The sequence below is a fragment of the Candidozyma haemuli genome (assembly GCF_002926055.2).
Source record: "Candidozyma haemuli strain B11899 chromosome Unknown A_2014730914, whole genome shotgun sequence".
Lineage (NCBI taxonomy): Eukaryota > Fungi > Ascomycota > Pichiomycetes > Serinales > Metschnikowiaceae > Candidozyma > Candidozyma haemuli.
The window spans coordinates 2,046,141-2,069,488 of NW_020289906.1; the positions used below are offsets into that span (position 1 = coordinate 2,046,141).

The 23,348-nt window shown below is 46.1% G+C and overlaps 9 protein-coding genes and 2 non-coding genes across 11 annotated transcripts; 6 read left to right on the plus strand and 5 right to left on the minus strand. All coding sequences in view use genetic code 12, as the record gives it.

Annotated features, from left to right (window-relative positions):
- Positions 1–878: 878 nt before the first annotated feature.
- Positions 879–3,446, plus strand: CXQ85_000876 (uncharacterized protein; the record flags this gene model as incomplete). Its single annotated transcript, XM_025484606.1, has 1 exon — positions 879–3,446. One exon carries the CDS (start codon positions 879–881, stop codon positions 3,444–3,446), a length of 2,568 nt encoding a protein of 855 aa, XP_025342821.1.
- A 496-nt stretch (positions 3,447–3,942) lies between these two features.
- Positions 3,943–4,881, plus strand: CXQ85_000877 (inorganic diphosphatase; the record flags this gene model as incomplete). The annotated part of the gene is made up of 1 exon (XM_025484607.1): positions 3,943–4,881. One exon carries the CDS (start codon positions 3,943–3,945, stop codon positions 4,879–4,881), a length of 939 nt encoding a protein of 312 aa, XP_025342822.1.
- A 768-nt stretch (positions 4,882–5,649) lies between these two features.
- On the plus strand, positions 5,650–10,442 carry NUP188 (Nup188p; the record flags this gene model as incomplete). The annotated part of the gene is made up of 2 exons (XM_025484608.1): positions 5,650–9,543; positions 9,573–10,442. 2 exons carry the CDS (start codon positions 5,650–5,652, stop codon positions 10,440–10,442), a joined length of 4,764 nt encoding a protein of 1,587 aa, XP_025342823.1.
- A 98-nt stretch (positions 10,443–10,540) lies between these two features.
- On the plus strand, positions 10,541–11,818 carry ERG12 (mevalonate kinase; the record flags this gene model as incomplete). Its single annotated transcript, XM_025484609.1, has 1 exon — positions 10,541–11,818. One exon carries the CDS (start codon positions 10,541–10,543, stop codon positions 11,816–11,818), a length of 1,278 nt encoding a protein of 425 aa, XP_025342824.1.
- Positions 11,819–11,860: 42 nt separating this feature from the next.
- On the minus strand, positions 11,861–12,847 carry CXQ85_000880 (uncharacterized protein; the record flags this gene model as incomplete). The annotated part of the gene is made up of 1 exon (XM_025484610.1): positions 11,861–12,847. The coding sequence occupies one exon, from the start codon at positions 12,845–12,847 to the stop codon at positions 11,861–11,863; it is 987 nt and encodes a 328-aa protein (XP_025342825.1).
- A 1,729-nt stretch (positions 12,848–14,576) lies between these two features.
- On the minus strand, positions 14,577–16,163 carry GUA1 (GMP synthase (glutamine-hydrolyzing); the record flags this gene model as incomplete). The annotated part of the gene is made up of 1 exon (XM_025484611.1): positions 14,577–16,163. One exon carries the CDS (start codon positions 16,161–16,163, stop codon positions 14,577–14,579), a length of 1,587 nt encoding a protein of 528 aa, XP_025342826.1.
- A 1,873-nt stretch (positions 16,164–18,036) lies between these two features.
- Positions 18,037–19,419, plus strand: YTM1 (Ytm1p; the record flags this gene model as incomplete). Its single annotated transcript, XM_025484612.1, has 1 exon — positions 18,037–19,419. One exon carries the CDS (start codon positions 18,037–18,039, stop codon positions 19,417–19,419), a length of 1,383 nt encoding a protein of 460 aa, XP_025342827.1.
- A 30-nt stretch (positions 19,420–19,449) lies between these two features.
- Positions 19,450–20,811, minus strand: CXQ85_000883 (uncharacterized protein; the record flags this gene model as incomplete). The annotated part of the gene is made up of 1 exon (XM_025484613.1): positions 19,450–20,811. One exon carries the CDS (start codon positions 20,809–20,811, stop codon positions 19,450–19,452), a length of 1,362 nt encoding a protein of 453 aa, XP_025342828.1.
- A 1,392-nt stretch (positions 20,812–22,203) lies between these two features.
- On the plus strand, positions 22,204–23,049 carry RAM2 (bifunctional protein farnesyltransferase/protein geranylgeranyltransferase; the record flags this gene model as incomplete). The annotated part of the gene is made up of 1 exon (XM_025484614.1): positions 22,204–23,049. One exon carries the CDS (start codon positions 22,204–22,206, stop codon positions 23,047–23,049), a length of 846 nt encoding a protein of 281 aa, XP_025342829.1.
- Positions 23,050–23,112: 63 nt separating this feature from the next.
- On the minus strand, positions 23,113–23,185 carry CXQ85_000885. The gene has a single exon. It is a non-coding gene; the product is annotated as a tRNA-Ala (tRNA).
- A 10-nt stretch (positions 23,186–23,195) lies between these two features.
- On the minus strand, positions 23,196–23,269 carry CXQ85_000886. Its single transcript has one exon. It is a non-coding gene; the product is annotated as a tRNA-Ile (tRNA).
- Between the last annotated feature and the right edge of the window lie 79 nt (positions 23,270–23,348).

A 23,348-nucleotide genomic window follows, 5' to 3' on the forward strand; every position in this document is an offset into this window, starting at 1 on the left:
TCGAGGCGGGATAAAGCATTACTGGAAATTAATGCATAGGCAACTCTAGGCGTTCTAAGACACCTGCGAAGGAGACGAAGGAGACGAGAAGCCTCGCTTATGAGCGAGGCATTGTGAAACAAAGTGCCTACTTCACCTTCCATAGGCAGTAACGGTTTCCTAGCCAGGCGATGGCTGAGCATCTCTACCAGCCCATACATCTGGCCCACCCCTTCTACTGCGCACCCCCATTGAGTTGGCCCGTAAGCTTCACAAAGTCCATTAAGCTTCTTCCATTCCAACCCATTAAGGTTCTTCCATTCCAGGGCTCCCGCTATTAAGGTTCTTCCAGGGCTCCTGTCATGGCTAGCGCCACGCCAGTCGTGATGCCGATCCGCTGATCCCACCACGCCAAACAACCTAATTCCCCAAAACAACATTCACACACATCCATTGTACCAGCTCCAAAGCATAGCCAGCCAGTAACAAAAGGCTGCTCCAAACGCACGTCTCCTTCCAGCATCGATGCCCAGCGCGAATAAACAAACCGATCGACTCCTCTTGGCCACAACAAACAACTACAAATACAGACGAGCGAAGGAAACGTGCAGCAATGGAAAAACCCCAAGTAGCCCCAAAACAACTGGGAATGCCCTCTATTTATACCCCAAGGCGGGCCCCATCCCTTCTGGTAACACACTGCTGCCTCGCGCCTCATGCCCTGCAGAATCTGTAGAGGAAAGTCTTGCACACGAAGGCTGTTCTTTTTCTTCTATGCCTTCACAGAGCTCTTGCTAGAGAAGGCATAGTGTTTTGATACCAACAACGCTTTTTGTTGTTTTTGTACTACATCCTTCTTCTTTCTTCCTAGGTACCGTTTTTTTTTTTACACTATCAAGATGGCCGAGGCTGACACGCAAAGTACGTCGACGTCGGCGGTGTTGGTGACGTTGGTGTCCAACTCGATTCTTCTAGGGAGTTTTGTTGCTGGTTTCTTGATTCTCAGGCTTAAGTTTAAGCGAATCTACTCGCCCAAGTCTTCCTTTGATCTTGTGCCTGAGGAGAAGAAGCCTGATCCGCTTCCCGCTGACCCTGTTCGGTGGATATTTGTTTTGCTTACGAAACCACATTCTTTTATTCTTCAGCAATGTGGAATGGATGGGTACTTCTTCTTGCGGTACCTCATCATGTGTGGGTTGATCTTCCTTTTTGGAATGTTGACATGGATCATTTTGCTTCCTGTAAACGCTACCAATGGCCATGGCCACGAAGGTTTGGACCAGTTGTCGTTTGCGAATGTGGCTAACCCAAGAAGGTACTATGCCCATGCGTTTATGTCGTGGTTCTTCTATGGCGGTGTTATTTACATGATCTACAGAGAGCTTTTCTTCTTCAATTCGCTCCGTGCTTCTGTGTTGTCTTCGCCTCGTTATGCCAACAAGTTGGCGTCTCGTACGGTGTTGTTCCAGTCGGTGCCTGACGCTTTCCTCGATGAAAAACAGTTCATGAAGCTCTTCAATGGTGTGAAGAGGATTTACGTCTCGAGAAATGTTCGTCTTTTGGCCCATAAGGTTAGACAGAGAGAGAACATGGCTATGCAATTGGAAGCTGCTACCACTAAGCTTTTGGTTACAGGTATGAAGGCCAAGAAGAAGGCCGACAAGAAGGGAATCCAGGTCGAGAACCCTGACGATATCTCTTCTTATGTTCCTGAGAAGAAGAGACCACGGGTCAAGGAAGGTGGTTTCTTCTCCAAGAAGATTGACAAGATCGAACACTGCCGTCAAAAGCTCCAGCTCCTCAATGCCGAGGTCAGAAAGCACCAGAAGCTTTACAGACATGCTCCACCCAAGAACTCTCTCTTCGTGGAGTTCGAGGACCAGTACAGTGCCCAACTCGCGTACCAGACTGTCATTCACCACAACCCAATGAGAATGTCGCCAGCTTACATTGGCCACAACCCAGAGGATATCGATTGGGACAACATGCGTCTTTTCTGGTGGGAGAGAATCACCAGAAAGCTTATTGCTCTGGCCATTATCATTGCTTTGATTATCTTCTGGGCCATTCCTGTGGCATTCGTCGGTGTTATTTCTAACGTTAACAACTTGACTGAGAAACTTCCATGGTTGGGTTTCATCCAAAACTTGCCTGATTGGTTGCTTGGTGTTGTGACTGGTTTGTTACCTACCATTATGTTGTCCTTGTTGATGACAATCTTGCCTATGTTCATCAGAGCTATGGCAAAGATTGCAGGCTGTGTCTCTTTCCAAACTACTGAGGACTTTACTCAAAACTGTTACTACGGCTTCTTGGTCGTGAACAGTTTCCTCGTTACTGCTTTGGCTTCCTCGGCCACTGCAGCTGTTGCTGAGATCATCAACAACCCAGCATCTGCCATGACACTTTTGGCTGCCAACTTACCAAGATCCTCGAACTTCTTCATCTCATACCTTATCTTGCAAGGCTTCACTATTGCAGGTGGTGCTTTGTTCCAGGTCGTGACTTTCTTCTTGTTCTACATTCTTGGTGCCGTTTTGGATAAGACGCTCAGAAAGAAGTGGGAGAGATTCTCCGGTTTGGGTTTGGTGATGTGGGGAACAACTTTCCCTCTTTTCACTAACTTGGCCACCATCACATTGGCTTTCGCCATCATCGCTCCAATGATCTTGCTCTTTGGATGCGTCGCCTTCCTTTTGGCATTCATCGCCTATGGCCACAACTTGACCTACTGTTTCATTGAAGCTCCTGATAACAGAGGTATGCACTACCCAAGAGCTTTGTTCCACACCTTCACTGGTCTCTACTTGGGCCAGGTCTGTTTGTTGGGTTTGTTCGTTGTCGGTAAGGGTTGGGGCTGTGTTGCATTGCAAGCCATTGGTATTGCGGCCACGGCTTTCTGCCACCACAACTTGCTTGAAGCTTTCGGTCGTTTGACCACTGTCCTTCCAATCGACTGTATGAAGCCATTGGACGGATTTTCCCAGACTGTTTCTTGTCTGACGGATTCTGACTTCAAGAGGAAGGTTTTGGACAAGAACAAGGCCAACGAGCCTAAGGTTCTTGAGGAAGATAAGATCGACCAAGCCAGAGTTGAAGAAGAGACAGGCCAGCTAGAAGGTGGCCACAACCTTGTGCCATTGTTGGCAGACAGAGACTTCAAGACCACCGAGTCTAAGAACTGGTTTGTCCGGTTCGTTCGTCCCGACGTATTCTTAAACTTCAGACACGCAAAGAGAATGATTCCAGCTACATACAACATGGAAGAAGAAGTTACGGACGACAAGCATGCATATGATCAGCCTGCTATTGCAGCACAAATGCCAAAGCTCTGGATCCCCAGAGACCCATACGGATGGTCGAGGAGAGAGATAGAGGATAACGAGAAGATTATTGAGGTGACCGACGAGAACTCTGGCTTCAGCGACAAATGCGTGCCTCAGTTCTTTGGCGAAGCACCTCTCTAAGCGAATAACGACAGATTTCGAGTGGCATTACGTCACAAAGTTAAAGCTTGATTTTCACAACGGTTAGAAATTTTTTGGAATTCCGGCTACAAAAGCCCGTCATTGAATTAATACGATAGCATTACCAAAACCCTCTGTAGGGCAAAACGGTGGTTTCTGTTGGCAGCCAAATGCAGTAAAGACAAGCAAGATGTGAAAAATTGGCGCTTTCACAGGTGAAAATGCGAGATGAAGGACAAAACTTAAAGGCCCCAACAAACCAGCACCCCGTATTAGTAACCGTAGTTAATTGCAAAGAAAACGTAGTCCCACCACCTTCTCTTCTCGATTTTCCATCTCCCCGTTTTTCCACATTTTTCCATCCAGTGGGGCTTCTCCATCGTCCATGTACCGCGGATATAACCATAAAAGTGGAGATAACAAGAGGAATTTCTCAAGCCATATATACTCACCCATGTACCCCAGGTTTGGCAAAAGCACCAGTCTTTTTAGTGCCATGACCGCCTCAGCGCCTTCCCGGGCCCTTTCCCGCCTCCAGCTTACCCAGAACCATCTCAGAGCCAATTCGTCGACTCCAGTTTTCGAAAGCGTAACTGTGGGTGCTAAGTATACCCAAGAGTATAAGAACTACGCTGTGGATCCTTTGACGAGCAAGGTGGTTTCGTATTTCCATGACATTCCTTTGCAGAAGAATAAGCAGGCTAGAACTGCCACTATGGTGGTGGAGGTGCCACGGTGGCTGAACGGGAAGTTCGAGATCGACCCTAAACAGCCTGGTAACCCGATTATCCAAGACGTCAAGAAGGATAAGGTCAGGTTTGTCCGTAACTTGTTTCCTTACCATGGGTACGTTCACAACTACGGTGCTCTTCCACAGACATGGGAGGACCCTACGCAGAAGAGCAATGTGGAAGATTTGTATGGAGATGGAGACCCGTTGGATGTGTGTGAAATAGGCTCCAGAGTGTTGCCTACGGGCACAGTTACCACGGTGAAGATTCTTGGCTCTTTGGCTTTGATTGACGATGGCGAGTTGGACTGGAAGGTTATTGCCATCAATACAGAGGACGAGTTGGCGTCTGAACTTAATGATATTTCAGATGTGGAAAAGAAGTGCCCTGGCCTTCTAGATGCTACCAGACAGTGGTTTAAGGATTATAAGAAACCAGACGGGAAGCCGGAAAACGTGTTTGCATTCAAAGGTGAATATAGGAACGCTGCAGAGACGTGGGAGACCGTTGAAGAGTGCTACGAGGCCTGGAAGAAGCTTGTGGAGGGAAAGACCGAGGCCGGCAAGTATGCCATTGAAAATGTCACTTTGGAGGGTACCCCAGGCAAGAAGAATGCTTTTGACTTTAACGATAGCGTTTTCGTCGAGGCTGCTGTGTCTGACGCTCTTATTCCTGACGAGGTGCACAAGAGCTTTTACTATTAAGGTAAAGAAGGGTGGGCCGCTTGACAGGACATTAGAGACGGCGGCGCCGAAATAGGTTTATTTATTATGAAACCAAAAATGCATTACTTATTAGCAAGCATGTGGTGGTAGGTGATTGGCTGTAGTGGTAGGTCAGTGGTGCTGGGCTGAAAAGAAAGTATTGATGATGTGAAAAGGTGAAGAAGTTGCTTGAAAAGTATGAGAAGATGATTTTGGAGTTCCGAATTAGAAAGCAAAAGGGATATTCTATAAGGAAGATGGCCTCCACCTTCTCCATAGTAGTGGTATCTTTCGCAGCCATATTGTCCAGACGGTACTACACCGTTCACCCCCAACTGCCTATTTATCTGAATTCATGCCTTTTAAGCTAACTTCCAACCTTCTTTTTGCTGACCCTTATTAACTCTCTACCTTTTCTTTCCCATCCCACCTCAATAACTCTACTCATACCTTCACTGGCTCATTTTGCAACCATTACCGCGATGACTCCTAGCCCCATCACTTCCACACATCAGCATCAAAATCAACCAACAAGTTCCAAATCCCAATTTCCTCTAAACACGAAACAACCTTATTCCTAACAAAAAACTCTCCACTACCAACCCTTCCCTCCCTCCATCTCTTCACCTTGCTGTGAGTGTGCGCACCAATATCAACAGCGTAGAAAAAATCCATAAGTTGCAACCATCATAAACAAACCAGATACCTGCATTCCCGGGACCAATGCCGTCGTCAAACTCCCTAATCCGCTCGCAGGGTCTTAGACCCATGGAGCAAACTGCCCTGTGGACGTTTGGTTCCGCATTGACCCTTATAAGAGAAGAACCTCTGCTCCATATTCTTGATGCTTTGGACGAGTTTCTCTTACACTCTGGGGAGTTGATCACCCTGGCGTTTCCATTTAGAGAGGAGACGCCTAAGGATTTGGAGAAGGTGAAGGAATTCACTTTAAGGGGTGTTTTGTTTTCAGATACGCAAGATAGTGTGGATATTGCCAATAAGCTAGCTCGTACGTTGAAGGTGAACCCTAAGGAAGCGTTGAGAGTGATCTCACAGACTCAGTCTCGGATTCCAGAGCTTGACGAGATTAAGAAACCTTCGAGCTTGCTCCACTCGCGTCTTCATGACGATAAAGATGAATGCAGAGAGAACGATAAGCTCAACTTGTATGCGTCTATGATCTTGAAGGAGAGAAGAACTGTGCTCCGTATAGCCAGGGAGTGTCTTGATAGAAGATTCAACGAGAAGGCGACTTCAACGGTCCGTAACTTGGGCAGATCACTTGTCTTGGACTCGAAATACGCTGAACTGGCTATAGAAGCTCTTAAAACTACCGCTTCCTCGATCATTACGGGTACTTATAAGACTGGCATTTCTGAAAGCTTAGACGAGATCATCTATACTGAGTCTCTCCTTTTCATGCTGGAGCTGTTATCCCTTCTATGTGAGATCTTCGTTTCATCCAATGCTGTCACGAGTGTAACCAAATGGTTCGAGTTTATGGACGAAACCAACTTCATGATCTCTTTGGGAACCTATGTTTCCAGCAGAGAATGCTTCGTGTTGCTTCAATCCTTGGCTACAGTCGTTTCACTCCAGGTTCTTGATTTGGAGAACTCCTTTGATCCAAGCGATCCTCTGTATGTGAACGACGGTAAGACTTTCAAGCTTGTCAACGATATTATATCAACCAGAAACGTCAACTCTATCGTGAACTACGCGTGGCTTATCGTATTGTACAAGAAGGCCATTGTCATTGAGGAGTTCTCAGACGACCTGTCAGCATTCACCAAGGAGATTTCCCTCTCTGAAATCAACACCAGCATAGCATTCTTCACCGAGACCCTTGAACAGGGAAACGTTTTCAAAGATATCATGAACATCAATTCTTTCCTTCATTTTGATGAGATCTACTCAATCGTTTTGGCTAATCTACTAATGGTCGCTTTACCGCTAATGCCAATGAACGTCGAAACTGCCACATGTGTGCAGCAAGTACTCAGTCAAGCGCCACCTCCAGTGGTTGAGAAATTCTACGAAAACAACGAAGTCATTAATGCCATTATCTTGTCTCGTGCAAAGTTCCCAGTCAGCATCCCTCCATACCTCAAATTGGCTTCTATCAACGGCAATTTTGCCTTCAATGAGTTCCGTGAACTTAAATCATACATGTCTGTTTTTGATAATGAAGAGTTTGGTAGGGTATGTGACATTGACTCTGAAAACACCGATCTCATGAAGCTTTCTGAAATGATAGACTTATATCCTCCCTACGAAGTCAACAACAAGTTGTCGCTTGTTCTCCGCCACGATACTAAAGCTAAGGTTATTCCTTCAAGTGAAGAAAACAAAGTGCTTGTTACTTTCTTGTACAAATATAGTGGTTGGGCATTCCTTGGAAGAGTGGTTCAGAATATTTCGAAGACATTTGATATCAACGATGCCCCGAAGACGCTTGTCTTGAACGACATGCTTCATTTGCTTGTGCAGACTAGCTCTCAAGTGACGACAGAAGACTTACAGATAGCTCTTGACGCCATGTCCGCTTATACTGATGACTCTGATATTTTGGAGATTCTCTTTAGGTTGCTTGAACAAGGATTGCATAACCGTGATACTGAAATCCTGACCAAGATCATCAAAATCTTTACGAACTTATTACCTTTGCATTCGGCCAGGATCTGGCCCTACCTTGCCAAATCTTCCTTGCTACCCAACGGGGGTAAGGAGCCTTTCATGTCAATTATGTTTGGCTCGATTGAGATGGTGAAGGGAAACTACGACTTTACTGTTGCTTTGACCAAATTCATTGGGGCCTTGGCAGACAATTGTCTCACGAATAAGCATGACTATCCTAACATTCTCAAGGGCGAGGTTCTTGGTGTTATGGTTGAGCATTCTATTGTGGTATTTGAGAGCTACATCAACTGCAATTTCAATGATGGCTTACAAAAGCTTGAATTGGGCATCTTACTTCTCGACATTTTCACGAGCATTTTGGTCACCGTCAAGGACACTAACTCGGGTAACTTCAAAGACAATGAACCTGCTAAGGAGTTTGTTGGTTCCGCTCAGAAGATTCTTGATGCCTTCTTGGCCTATGAAGATGGCGCTGCTCGTGCACCTATTCCAATCTACAAGATGATTAGTGCGGTTGCATCATCGATGAACTTCTACGACTTTAGGGATGTTACAGGATTTTACTCCAACCATTGGGTGAGCAGCGCTTTGGTCTTTTCGAGAGAGTTGATCAAAGCTAGAAGCCTCGTAACCAACAAGCCCTCGCAGTTCGAGAGACAAATGTTTACTCAGCTTCAAAATTTGGTGAGGATTTACTCTAGAGGCTCCTTTAGAAAGCCTATCTTAGACTTAATCGCAGCATTGACTAGTGGAACGTGGAGCGAGGAGCAAATGCCGTCAATGTTGTCTCACTTGGGACGCAAATACTCCCAAGTTTTCTTGCATTCCTTGGCAGCTGATTTGAATAACTCATTTGATGATTACAGTATCCGGATTTCAGTTTATGACTTGTTATGTTCGATTCTAGATGCTAGCCAAGAAGGCTTGTCTGTGTTGTTCATCAGTGGCCGGGATGTCTTTGGCGGCTCTACTAGTGAGGCTCCTCTCACAGTTTCCCTCTTAGCGGTACTCAAAAAGAACGTGAGTGAGATCAAGTATTACCCTCCATCTGTCACTGCGCACTTGCTTGATGCAATTGCTTTGGCATTTAACTCTTGGACTATTGCTAATGAGGATAATAGTGATGAGCATTTCGTCAAGGAAATGCTCAAGCTCCTTGAAGATGATATTGTGGATGGATCTTCCAAGAGTCCACAGGAGTTGGTTTCAGCATGTTACAAGAACAAGGTTCTTTCGAAAAGTGCTGAAATTTTGTCCCTCATTCTTTTCACTACTAAGAATGACAAGATCAAGAAACTCATTGTTGACGACCTTATCTATAAGGACTCATTTATCTCGAAAGTTTCAAGCCTTTTGCGTCCTGTCCTACTCAAGGGGCCCACCATTGAGTCCATCGCCCAAAAATTTGAAGAACGCTTTTCAAGCTACAAGTTATCGCAATTTGCTACTTCTGTGAGAACAAGAAACAGATTTAATGTAAATGCGATATATGACCTTAATATGATGGAAAGTCTCTTCAAAGCAGATTCAGAGTGGAAGACCATCAAAGCCTTGATTGAAAGCTGGAGTGCTCGTATCCAGAACTACTATTCTCAGGTTGCTATTGCAAAGTCTACCGGTGCATTGATTACAGCAGTATGCCGCAGACTGCCTAGCAAACAGCTTTCAAAGTACTTGAAACTTACTCCAGATATTCTTACTATGAACATCGTTGAAGAGGCTTACATTCTTGATACTGCTACTCAGCTTAGGTTGGAAAGAGTTGAGCTTTCCTTCCTCGTTGCACAGACCTACAGTGTTGTCGATGGTGCTGAAAAGGACTCCCAAGTTGCTCTTCGGATTGTGGAAAAGTCATCCACCATGCTTAATGGAACATCTAATCTGGATGCCATTACTTCAGTCACCCACAGAGCTTTGCTCAGATTGGCACATATTGCTCTTTCCACACTTAAGGATGATCATGAGCTTATAATCTCGCGTTTCAGTGTGCTTCGTGATTTTTTAACCGAGTTGTTTCGCAGGGTTCGAGACTCATTATTACCCAACTCCAGAACGATGTCTATCTTTCTCGTACTGATAAGAAGCACAAGTCACAGGATTTGGGTGAGCTTCTTAATGACTTGCGTTTGGTAATCTCGATCTTCAAGTGCTTTGTGTCTTTTAACATTCCAGAGTCTCTCCAGCGTGAGTTGGCTAGTTCATTGACGCAGAATAGAACAGTTGAAAATTTCCTTAGTCTTTACTCGTTCTCCCACTTGATTGTCGTTAACGAAGAGCCAATCTTCTCTCACTTGACGCTCATGTTCGTGCAACTCCTCCTTTCTGTTAGCATCTTTGCTGAGAAGTTCATCAACAGAAACATGTTTATGGTGATCAGGGAGAGTATGATTTCGCAGCCGCTTCGTGAAGGTGGAATCACCATCGAAAACTCTCCACAGCTCCACAGAAACTGGACAAACGGTATTCTCCCTATCCTTTCCGCTACCTTGCTTGGACCAGGCAACAAGTCGGAAGTTTTCAACACCATCAGGTCGTTTGGCAAGCAGATTGCCTTTTGCATAGAGAGTTGGGCCAAGGACTCGAGGTCGCTTAGAGTCTCGTCAGCTGTTACATGGGAAACCACGCAGATTTTACATTTGTATCAGATTTTGAGTGAAATCGCCAAGGCAGAAAAGATCTCAAGCGACTCCCCCACCGGCGTTGATATGGCTATTCTTCCAGGTCTTGAGACACCTCAAAAGAGAGAGGACTTGATAGACTACATCACGAACTTACTCAAGCATCCAAAGTTCTTGTCGTCGATAATTGTGCCCAGCACACCTGAAGAAGCCAAGATCCTCAAGAGCCACGGCACGGCCCACAATGAGTTCGTCAAGAGCCTCATTCTGGAAATATCAGAGCTCAAAGAGTTCTTCAATTAAGTATGGGTGCAAAATTGAAAAGTGCTGCACAGAAAAAAAGTGTTGATGTAACGCGACGTTGGATGACTTCAAAGTCGTAACGCATCTCGTAATAGATAATGAGCTCACCCTTCTATGTTTCCGCTCCTGGAAAAGTCATTCTTTTTGGTGAGCATTCTACCGTTTACGGTAAGCCTGCCATCGCTGCTGCTCTAAGTCTCAGAGCGTACCTCCTCGTCAACCCTAGCGAAGATCCAGATGAAATTTGTTTAGAATTTCCAGATATCTCTCTTAAGCACCTGTGGAAGAGACTGGATATCCCTTGGGAAGCTCTTGAACCTATCATTCAGAGGTATGAAGACGTTCCTATTGCCACAGACGAGCTAGTGCCAGAAATCTTGGACCAATTGTCTGACTTGTTGGATATGGAGGACCAACGTACCTACATCACTTGCAGATGTTTCTTGTACTTGTACTCGAACTTGTGTGGTCCTGAAACCCCTGGTTGTCATTTTATCATCCGTTCTACGTTGCCAATTGGCGCTGGTTTGGGTTCATCTGCATCTGTGTCTGTTTCCATCTCCACAGCTCTTGCACTCTTGGGAAAGCATGTCCAGGACCCAACTCTTACGGTTGATAGCAGGCAACACGGTAAGGGAACCAGGGATACTGATTTCATTGACTCGTGGTCTCTTATGGGTGAAAAGTGTTTCCATGGTAACCCTAGTGGTATTGATAATGCAGTCGCTACGCACGGTGGAGCCGTCTTGTACCAGCGTTTTGGTGGCCCAGGCAACGTTGCCGTGCGTACAAACTTGAGAAACTTTAGCGGAATCAAACTTTTACTTACAAACACAAAGATTCCAAGAAGTACGGCTGACTTGGTTGGCGGTGTCGCTTCATTGAAGGTCAAGTACCCAAAGACCGCAGAACACCTCTTACTGGCCATGGAAGAGGTTGCACAGGATGCATTGCAGGAAATGCTTCAACCTAAGGCAGACACTAAGGTTTTGAGTGAACTTTTCAATATTAATCATGGTTTATTGGTTTCCTTGGGTGTGTCTCATCCAGCTCTAGAAACAATCAAGGCCATTGGTGATACCCACAAAATTGGAGCTACGAAATTGACTGGTGCTGGCGGTGGTGGCTGTGCCATCACTTTGCTTTCGCCAGATGTTGATGAGAGTGCCTTATCGAAGGTGAAGGAGGAATTCGCTGAGAAAGGGTTTGAAACCTTCCAGGCTCAATTGGGTGGCAAAGGTGTTGGTGTGTTGCATCTTAAGGATAGTGAGGTCACCGATGTGTTCTCTGCTGAACAGTTTATGGAACACGAAACGAGAGAGCATATTGAGGAGGCCATTGGAGCATCTAAGCTCGCCGGATGGAGATACTGGTAATCAGCATGTAATAGCATATAAAAGCAAATTTAATAAATATATCTAGATACCTCTATTGAACTCCACTTGTTCGATCTTGTTTCCGGACTTGTCCTTCAAGTTGTGGAATTTCTCTTCTAATCTATCTGGCGAGATGATCTCACGTTGAGGGAAGATGGCAAGGGCAGGAGGCAATGCCACGAGCGCTGTAACAAAGATAAGACCAATGTTGACGGCAGTTTCAGTCAACTTGGACTTACCCTTGAGAAATCTAGTCTTCTGTAGTCTCACCAAAATCAATGGTGGAATGGCCATGACTGGTGTAGCGTTGATGACACGGCTGGCAGCAGTTTCACCGACAGCGTACAAGGCAGCCTTCTTGGAAGTGCCCAAGTCTTCGCCGTCCTTGTTGAACACGGAAATACCCTTCTTCAATTCTTCACTTCTCATCAAGAAAACATTAGCAATACCGGCCGAAACGACAGCAGCGAAAGGAACCAAACGGCCCAAAACCATCTTGGTGTTAGGCTTAAGACCCTTAAGCTTTGGAACCAAGGCATTGAGACCCAAAGCAACCGAACATGAAGCAGTCACAGCCATAGTATAATTAGTAGCAATCTGCTTCGTCGTCAATGGATGCAGCTTGTTGGCGTTCGAAATATTAATAGCTACATTCAAAGACTGGTTGGCCACCTGCCAAAACACAGTTCCAGCAGTTCCAAGGCCTGGCGTAAGCATACCAGCCGTGACAACCAAGTTAGAAAGCACACATGAACTCATTCTGAACGGCAAGAACACGGTCTCGCCAGTGTCAGGGTGCAAAGCAGAGTCCAAGATCTTCTTGGATTTCCAAAAGTCAGGCGTAAGCTTGCCGGTGACGCCGTTTCTATAGTCCCAGACAACTCGTTTAGCGTTTTCAATGTCAGACGAAGTGTTGAGAAGCATTGTAGGGTCTGAAATCTCAGCACAGTGCTTAACACGGCCCCAGTATGTGGAGAGGTCGAAGCGAGAGTCCGGAAGCGGCACCGGGCCGGTGATGGAGGAGGCCATTCTATGGATGAAAGAAGGTGTAGTTGAGGTTTTGGAGTAGAAGCTTTTCAGTGCGAAGAAGTAATGTGGGGCCGGAACCGGGCCGAAGGGAAAAGAGATGAAGAAATGGAAAAGAAGAAAGGGTAGTTAAGGGATTTGAGGAGAACCGATTGGTTTGTTTCCCGAGAGAAAAGTCGTAAGCTCGTATAAGAGGTTGCTCGGATGAACAGCAGCTGAGGCCACAAAGGTGAGGTACGAAGAGGTGGTAGAGGTATGGAGATATGGAGAGATAGCTTTTTTTTTGGATGGCATTTTGGTACTGATGATTATTTTAGGGATTTCGGGCTAAGAATGCTTTTCCTTGTTTTTGGAGGATGTGATGGTGTGGGTTTACATATGGTATGCTTGGTCTGAGCATGGGAAGGTCTAGGGCCTAAGACAGTGCAGCTAATGCCATTAAGAGAGGTCTCTTCAGGCATTTGTCCCGTAAACTGGCTAACTTCCGATCATAGTAAACCACTATCTGTCATAATTAGTATTTTTCAGGCCTGGGGTGGGCAGAAGGAATGGCTGCAAAATCCATGGTGCTCTATTGGCTGCAATGTACCGCAAGCCCAGATGCACAGCCGTGCCATGAAGAGAAGGATATGGTGTATCTTGGTGAGTTGGTCAAAGGTGCTCCAATTAAATTCTTTTTTGGTTGGATTTACCTCCAATGATAAACATGCGGAATTGTATTTCGAGGGCACTTATCTTGCTGGTGGAGAGTGTCCATTGAGGAAAACGTGGGCAGCTAAGGCCCTCAGGAAACGCAATATACTATAACAAGCGGATCCCCTATTTGATCTTATACAAAGTTAGCCCTATATAATTGCCTAACACTCCCTGAAATCTACCTTTCTGGTCATTTTTCATGGCAGCTTCCTAGTCCAGAGGTACATAGCACCTCTACATACCACTTCAGTGCCAGTAATGCCTGATTACCTAAAGAATATGTTCATCGTTTGAATCATATCCTTCCCTAAGCTCGCTTTTGAGCTTTCGAGCCCTAAATGCCCTTCCAGTGTCAATATCCTTCTCTCTGGCTGTTACCTACCAATTGGTTGCAAATCCACCACTGTTCCAACTACCAACCAACCATGAGCTCCATGAACCAGGAACAAGAAAGCATTATATTTACAAAATCAATTACTACTTATTAAACCAAATTAACCGCTCTATATCTTCCCTGGCAGTGTTTTTTCTATCCTTTCTACGTCCCACCACCCACCACATCCTGTCCATAATGGCCATCTCTTCCCATACTGTGCGACATCAACACTATGATACTAGGCCTAGGAGTTGATCTCGTCCACCTTCTGCGGTTCACAAGACTACTATCCAAGGGTGAACCGTTCGTGAAAAGACTATGTGGAAGGATACTTCACCCGAATGAGCTCAGCCAATTGCCGTCTCTAAATACCAGTGCAGCTACTAGGTACTTGGCAGGCAGCTGGGCAGCCAAAGAGGCAGTCTTCAAGACGCTAGACGAAAGGGACCAGCAGACGTTCCAATTCAATCAGTGGTACAAGTATAAAGTGGGCAATCGACCAGCCATAGCTTCAGATACCACCAAAGACTCATTCATGCTTAGCATCTCTCACGATAACGATATGCTTATAGCTACAGTGCTCCGGCAGAGCAAGACGACATAGTTACGACTTCATTATTACTAATACACATTCTTTTTTTATAGTGACATCTACACTGTCTATTCCCACTCGACGGTGGCAGGAGGCTTGGAGGTGATGTCGTAGGTGACACGAGCAACACCATCAACCTCGTTGACGATTCTGGAAGCAACTCTCTTGAGGAAAGAAGCCTCGAAAACAAACCAGTCAGCGGTCATGAAGTCCACGGTTTCAATGGCTCTCAAAGCAATAACCTGCTCGTAGGTTCTCTGGTCACCCATGACACCGACAGACTTGACTGGCAAGAGAGCAGCGAAAGCCTGCGAGATCTGCTTGTACAAACCAGCCTTCTTGATCTCCTCGATGAAGATAGCGTCAGCCTCTCTGGCAATGGTCACCTGCTCCTTGGTAACCTCACCCAAGACTCTGATAGCAAGACCTGGGCCTGGGAATGGGTGTCTCCACACAAGGTCGTGGGGAACGCCCAAGAGCTCACCCAAGTGACGGACTTCGTCCTTGAACAATTCTCTCAATGGCTCAATCAACTTGAGCTTCATGTCCTCCAAAAGACCACCGACGTTGTGGTGGGTCTTGATGGTCTGAGATGGGCCCTTGAAAGAGATGGACTCAATCACATCTGGGTACAAAGTACCCTGCAACAAGAACTCGATCTCCTGGCCAGAAGCAGGCTTGATCTTGGCAGCCTCGTCCTCGAAAACGTGGATGAAAGTGTTACCAATGATCTTTCTCTTCTTCTCTGGGTCAGTGACACCCTTCAATCTGCCCAAGAACAAGTCAGAAGCATCAACAACAGTCAAGTTGATACCCAAACCTTCGGTCAAGGTCTTGTAGACGGTCTCAGTCTCGTTCTTTCTCATGACACCGTTGTCAACGTAGATAGCGTGGAAACGGTCGCCAATAGCCTCCTTCATGATCTTGGCACCAACAGTGGAGTCAACGCCACCAGAAACAGCACCAATGACCTCAGCAGTTGGACCAACCAACTTCTGGATTCTGGCAATCTCGGTGTCCACGAAGTTCTCCATGGACCAGTTGGAGTTGGCCTTACAGATGTCCAAAGCGAAGTTCTTCAACAAGATCTTACCGTTGACAGAGTGGGTGACCTCTGGGTGGAACTGGATACCGTAGATAGGGTCCTTCTCGTGAGCAATGGCACAGAAAGGAGAGTTGTCGGAAGTAGCGACGGTCTTGAAGCCAGTGGGCAAAGCGTGCAACTTGTCACCGTGGGACATCCAGACCTGGGAGTGGTCAACACCGTTGAAGAGAGGACAAGACTGGTCCTCCACGTTCAAAGTAGCAGGACCGTACTCTCTCTTGTCACCTCTGCCAACGCCCTTACCGTTGATCCAAGCCAACTCTTGCATACCGTAACAGATACCCAAGATAGGAACGTCAAGCTTGAACACATCGTGGTCCACGTGTGGAGCATCCTCAGCGTACACAGAGTATGGGCCACCAGACAAGATGATACCCTTAGGCTTCCAGGAAAGCTCAGCGATCTTCTGGGTGCAAGGCAACATTTCAGCATACACATTGAACTCTCTCAATCTTCTGGTGATAAGATGAGAGTACTGGGAGCCAAAGTCAAGAACAAGGATGGTGTCGAACACCTTGGACACTTCCACGGGCACGTCAGGAACAGACATTGTTGTATATGGGTGGAACACTAGATGGTTAGAGGATGTAGTAGGATGTCTAAAATTTGTGCGATGTGTGCGATGGGGCGATGAGGTGCACTGGGTGGAGGAGTCAGAGTGAACAGAGGACAAAGGGGGTGGTATTGGATTTTTTGGGGGGATTTAGTGGAAGTGAAGGGGGTGGTTGGTTTTAATGGGGTTTGGACGTTTGGAGGTCTGGGATGGGCGTTGTTGGGGTTATTGGCCAGAGTCAGCGGTTAAAGTGAAAAATTGATAACAGTCCGCGGGCCGAGGTGGTATGAGGGAGAGAAGTAGGGAGGGGGGAAGGAGGGGGTCGAAGAGGTAAGAAAGAATTAAAGTATAGTGTCTTCTTTACAATTGACGTAGAGAAGGGGTCTTTTTGGCTCTGGAAGAGGTGGCTAGGGGGGCAATTGAGTGTATGGCTGTGTGACTCTTACTGGGTAGTTAATTAGCACGCTGTGATGAAGAAGTGGACTGGGGGAGGGTCGTTGTTTTTTGGTAACATTTCTAATGGATCAATAAAATGTAATACAGCTACAAACGGTCTTCTTTTAAGACTCTGGACGAAACAGCGTGGTGGTGTGGGACCCTTTACTGCCGCTGGCAGAGATTTCGCAGCCATTCTTATATACTACTGGTCCAGCCGTACCACCTCCAGGGTTGAACCTCGGGGGGTCGCTAAGAAGATGTTACTAGGATAGAAAGTATGTATTGAAGGTGTTGGATTTGGGCTTTCTTTATATGGTGTCTTTCTGGCTGACTAGCTATGGTTAGGATGGTATAGTGTTTGTGACAGAGATACCAGTGCTAGACACCAGTGCTGGACACGAACACACAAACAGTGGATATGTATTTGTCCTTCGTTGTCTTTAAGATCATTTGTCAAAACTTCTTCTCTCCTCATACACTTATTGCCTTATAGTCGTAACACCTCTCGCACCTTCGCTTTTGCACCCATCTACTACTCCACCATCATAACCCAAACAGCACCAAAGCTGACATCTACCGACCTCAACATTACAGAGTTTTAATTCATTAAAATTTCTCGACGTACTTCATATCTCGTCCACCGCTTGTACCCAGCCCTTATCACCCATGCGTTCACTTCCACCACCGAGAATCACCAGAAAACGACGCTGGAGACGTTTCAAAAGGTTCGTCAAGAGCATCTTCTGCCGCCAGTACTCATGGGATATCCATAGATTTGAAAAGTCAGACAGTATCAGCCACATTCGTGGTTCTCGAACACAGAGAACTGTTGGTGCTGGGTTCCGTACAGTTGGAGCCATTGGCCGCTGGCACTGGGGTGTCTGACGGCTAAAGTAGTTTATACGGATGTTATTTGCTAATGAATAAACTTATATGTGCTATTTGAGGATTAGTAGAATTTAATTTTCATGGTTTTCTGGAGATGTAAGTGGAAGGTTTCATTTTGCAGCCATTCTGTGAATCTGTCGCAACTCTGAAAAACTACACTTTCATCTATAAAATCAGGTTTATAGAAAAGTAGAAATAAAAGGATAGTTACAGAATCATTGGGACGAGTGGTTTCTGAAAATACCCAAACCAGGCTGATATCATGTCTTTTGGTGAAGTTAGCTCTACAGTTGGTTATCTTCTTAGAACACAGCCATAATGTAGCACCACCAGCATCCAAAATCAGCATTTCAGATTAAACTAAGTATAGAGTCCAATATAGTGCTCCAATAAACCACAAAAAACTATACATCTATTCTACTTCCCTTTCTGTTCCTCCCTTCCATCTGTTCACCCCAGGGACTAGTACCACCAGGCTGCATATGAGGCGAGCGTTAATTTTCCAGATGCTCATCTCATCTCCAACACCATCAAATAACCACAAATGGCTGAGGATCAGGTGAAAATCGCTCTTTTCACGAAAGAGGACGATGAGCTGCTTCACGTCTCGGATGCTCCATTGTTCGTGCCTGCCACTTTAAAGCGTTACGGTCTTTCTGAGATTGTCAACCATCTTTTGGCTAAGGAAGACGATGAGACCAAGCCTATTCCATTTGACTTCTTGATTGACGGTCAGCTTTTGAGAACTTCTCTTAGCGAGTACCTCGTGAAGAATGGTTTGTCCAGTGAAACGTTCTTGCACGTTGAATATACCCGTGCTGTGCTTCCGCCTTCGTTCTTGGCTTCCTTCAACAACGAGGACTGGGTTTCTTCTGTGGATACTATCAACAACGACTCTGCTGCTATCAAGTCGATCTCTGGCGCTTTTATCCCAGGCCCTCAGATCTTGTCTGGATCTTACGACGGTGTGGTCAGAACTTATAATATGTCTGGTCAGGTTGACAAGCAGTACGTGGGCCATCTGGCACCAGTGAGAGCTGTGAAGTGGATTTACGCTCATAGAGTTGTTTCTGCTGGTAATGATCGTCAGCTTCGGTTGTGGAAAACAGCTGCTGACCCTACGGCAGAGCTAGACGACGAGGAGCCAGAGTCTGCAAAGACCTTGGCCATTCTCGATGCCCACAAGGCCCCAGTGGTCTCTTTAGACGTTCACCAAAAGAGCCAGCGTATTCTTTCTGCTGGCCAGGACAACATTGTCGGCGTCTGGTCGACCAACCCCAAAGACATGACTTCTGTCGAGCCATATGCCTCGGCCACATCATTAGCATCCTCAGCATCGAAAAAGAGAAGAAAGATGGCGCTCAAGGACTCGAATGTCAACCACAAAGCACCATTGTCGCTTTTAGAAGGTCATCTGCAGCCAGTCGAAGGCGTGATCTTCGATGCTGCTGACCAGACGGTCGCCTACTCGGTTTCCCAGGACCATACCGTCAGAACCTGGGATTTGGTCACGTCAAAATGTGTCGACACAAGAAGCACGGGCTTTTCGTTACTTTCTATTGCACAGTTGCCGCTGGTGAATTTGCTAGCTACAGGCTCTTCAGCCAGACACATCAACCTCCATGATCCTAGAGCGCTGGAAGGAGCCACAGAGCTACAGACAACGAAGCTTTTGGGCCACACCAACTTTGTTGTTAGCTTGGCGCCTTGCCCCACCAATCCTAACATGTTTGCATCTGCCTCCCACGACGGTACCGTCAGAGTGTGGGACGTCAGGTCCAACCAGTCATTGTACAGTATTAAAAGAGAGTCTGGCACCCAAACCAAGGTGTTTGGCGTTGCTTGGGATAAGGAAATCGGCATTGTCAGCGGTGGTGAGGACAAGAAGGTCCAGATCAACAAGGGTAACGACATTGCCAAAAACTAAGCGTCAAATAGATGAAATTAAACGACTTAATCACCACGTCTTGCGTGAATTGGCGTGCTGGGCGCTGCTCCACATGGATAAACCGTAGAATCCTTGCCACATGCTTTCTCTATCAGTAATATAACCAGTGACAGGTTCTTTCTCGTTATTCAACGTGTTCACCACTTTCGTATCTTTCCACCCGATCTTCTTCCTCAACTGCTGGAGTTCCTCTGCAGTGAGCTCCACTTGTGCTGCAGTGCCATACTTCAATGGACCAACATTAATCCAGTAACCGTTCTTCACTGGATTGCGTTTGGATGGTGTAGTAAGCTGACCGATAACATCCAAGTAATCAATAAGATTCTCAGCAGTATCAACAAAGAACACAGAAACCACCACAATGTTCTTGTACTTCTCCCTGTTAGGGACAGTGAAGTAGCGGAAATCGTCAAGACAAATATGCAAATTAGACGGTTGTTGAGGCGTTGGCAAGCTCTTTTCACGGAACTGAGACAGAGTCTTGACAAAATTCAGACACGAATGAACATATGGGAAGATGCTGCTGTGGTTTTTATTAGCCTGGTAGACGTACTTGTTGCACGCATGCATTAATCCAGAGAACTCCACAGCATAAACAGCACCAAAGTCCATAAACGACGCCACTTCATGAGCCACACGACCAAGACCAGAGCCTGGAATCACCACACACGTTTCAGCAGCTTCGTTCTCAGGAATCACCTTTTTAAGCTCCGCTTTCACGAAATCCATCAAAGGTTCCCTCTCCACAGCACCATCAGGCGTCCAGTCCCTAACGAAATGCGTCAATGCCTCCACCACTCTATAATTCGTGCTTGAAGTGTTTGGCAAGTTCTTTTCAGCGTCAAGCAACGCAAAGTCTCTAAACGTCAAGCCATACTCCTGCTTCACACAACCAATCACATCATCCATAACATGCTGGTTCTTTTCGATATGGCCATCAATCAGCTTCAATTTCTGAAGGTACCCGATCTCCTCACACATCTTCTGTTGTCTCCACGAAAGCAACTTAAACAACTTGCTTCTCCTGGCGTTATAGCCCTTGCTATTCTTCAGGTACGCATCCAAAGCCTTGATAGCCGAAAGCAACTCCACCTGGGACGTACTAGCAAGCGCCTCAAACCGCTTATGTTCTTCAGGAGCGTTCTTATCGCCTCCACTGAACAAGCTGACCTTTCTTCGTTGCAGCCTTTGCACTGCCAGTCTCACAGCTCTCTGAAAAACACTGGTTCGTGATATCATATTGGAAGCAACAAACACCGCCGCCAAAAGCGGTACTTGCGATTTGACAAGCACTAGCGAAAGGCCTCCGTAGATTCCAAAGAACGACACAGCCGCTGCAAGCACAAGCTGGTAGTCTGGTAAAGAGTCCATGAGACTTAAGCTGGAGAGTTTTATCAGTGCAGAAGGCTGCGAAAGTCGAAACAGGAAGTGATAAGGAGGGAAGGTTGAGGAGGAGTGGAAGGGAAGGAAGGTAAGGGGAGGGTGTTGGAAGTAGATAAGGAAGAAAAAGGGTTGTTTGGTGTTTTTGGTTTTGTGATTTTGGATTTGTGCATTTTGGGCGTTTAGGTGGGTACTGGTAATGTATGGTAATGTATGGTGAGTACTGGTAGTTATAGGGTATGAGTTACTGGTAGGTGGAAGTGTTTCTATACTATAGAGCTTTGAAAGGCTTTCTTGGATTTTCTGGTTGGGCAATTAGACTATTTTTTGCTTCTTTATGGCTGGTGGTTTGGTGGATGGTGAATGGAAGTAGCTGGTTCTCTCTCCTCTGGTTGGGCTCCATAGTTAAGGCTTTTCGCAGCCAGTAGTGGAAGGTAGAGGACTGGGGGTTTCTAGAAAGACAAGTTCTGGATGGGAAGAATGTCATTCCCTGGAATGAAGAGTCGGTTTTAAGGTCTAATCATATCACATTATCTTTAATTTACTAAAGTGAGTTGCACTTACTGTCCACTAAACTGGTACTCTCTATGTCTACCAATGCTATACCTATACCTTTCATGGTAACTTCTTTTCCTTGTAACTTCTAGTGGGTCTACTCGAGAGCTTAACTCGTTGACTTTGGGCCTACAACTTGTGATGACCAACAAATGACAGTCACCTAAACTACTAACTAAGGACTTCCAATGCCTGAACAATTGGAAGAGGGTCGTAGTAGCGCCTGCAACTTCCGGTGGCCTGTCTCGTGAATGATATTCACCAGAGCTTACCAATTAGCCATCGATAGCCTAATAGAGGAATAACATCTAACATAGCTTAACCACTTGGACTGTAGCGCCCTAGCGTACTTGCTCTTTGGGTTCCTTACTAACGCCCAACTCCACAGAAGACCTCAGAAGCACTATTGACATGTTTTGGGCTTCTGGCGGAACCTGAAAATCTTCTGGCAACCCACCAATGACGTTACAATCCATTCGCTGAGCTCATCTTCTGTATACTATGGATAGAAATGGAGTAGCACTGACCTACTGGCTCTCTGGGCCTCTTTCGCAGCCATTTGCAACCATCCAAAAATGTCGTACCCACCATCTTAAACGCCCACACCATAAAAACAGCCAAACGACTCCAACAATATATCATCTAAGTCCCTCCTACTTTACTCTATCACCTTGGCTGCCTTACTGTCTTCTGTTTCCCTGCCCAGGATGGCTTCGCGACATTGTCGCTCGCAACTGATTGTAACGCTCTTTTTGGTAACCCATTGAAACACCTCCACAAGTATAAAAGGCCATCTAATTCCCACCCTAATCCTTCCAATCACCAAAAATGCTTTGTGATATTATGTACTCGGACGAGTACAAGGAGGTGATGTCCCAGCTACGCACTTTCCTTGAACAAAAGACATACAACGAGGAAGCTTTGGCATTGACTGAAACCGCATTGGACCTTCTTGCAGCCCATTACACTACATGGCAGTATAGGTTTACAATTGTGAAGGAGATCAAGAGGGACTTGTTTGAGGAGCTCGATTGGTGTGAGCTTGTGGCGTTGGAGAACGAAAAGAACTACCAGATATGGCACTACAGACAGTTGATCATCGAGGAGATCTTGAAGGATGAGAAAGCCGCTGAAAAGTTTAATTACCATAGGGAATACCCTATTCTCAGGGCTATGCTTGAGGAGGATAGCAAAAACCATCATGTTTGGTCGTATAGAAAGTGGTTTGTGGAGAGGTTCTCGTTGCATGAGACAGTTGAAGAGTTGCAGTTTGTGGAGAGCATGCTAGACACCGATTTGCGTAACAACAGCGCATGGACACACAGGTTTTATCTTAAGTTTGGCCATGTCGATTGGAAGAAGAACGTGGAGCCTGAGATCGAGTATGCTAAGCTGAAGATTGAAGTATGTCCTCAGAACCCGTCTAGTTGGAACTACTTGAGAGGTATCTACAGAAAAGCTGGGAGAGACGTCGAAGAATTGAGACTGTTCTGTGCTCCTTTGGCAGACACAAAGGCCAAGGAGATCAAAAGCTCTTTTGCGTTGGAGACGTTGGGGGACATTGAGAGGAGTGCTGGTGATAAGGACGCTGCGTCGGAGTGCTACCGCCTTTTGGCAGAAGTCTACGACCCAATCAGGAAGAACTACTGGGAGTATATCCAGAAGAAGCTTTAATGAGTAACGAATACACGAAAGATAAAAAAAAAAATTGGTTCTCTTGTAGAAAATAAAAAAGAATGGACGAGTCCGGATTCGAACCGGAGACCTTTCGCATGCTAAGCGAACGCGCTACCAACTACGCCACACGCCCAAAGAAGAAGTGGTCCCTAGCAGGATCGAACTGCTGATCTTGGCGTTATTAGCACCACGCCTTAACCAACTGGGCCAAGGGACCGACTATGAAGGAAGTTGAGCGCGGGAATTGATAAGTGCGGTAGAGAAATAGTCACGTGACGGGAGAAATATGCAGGTGA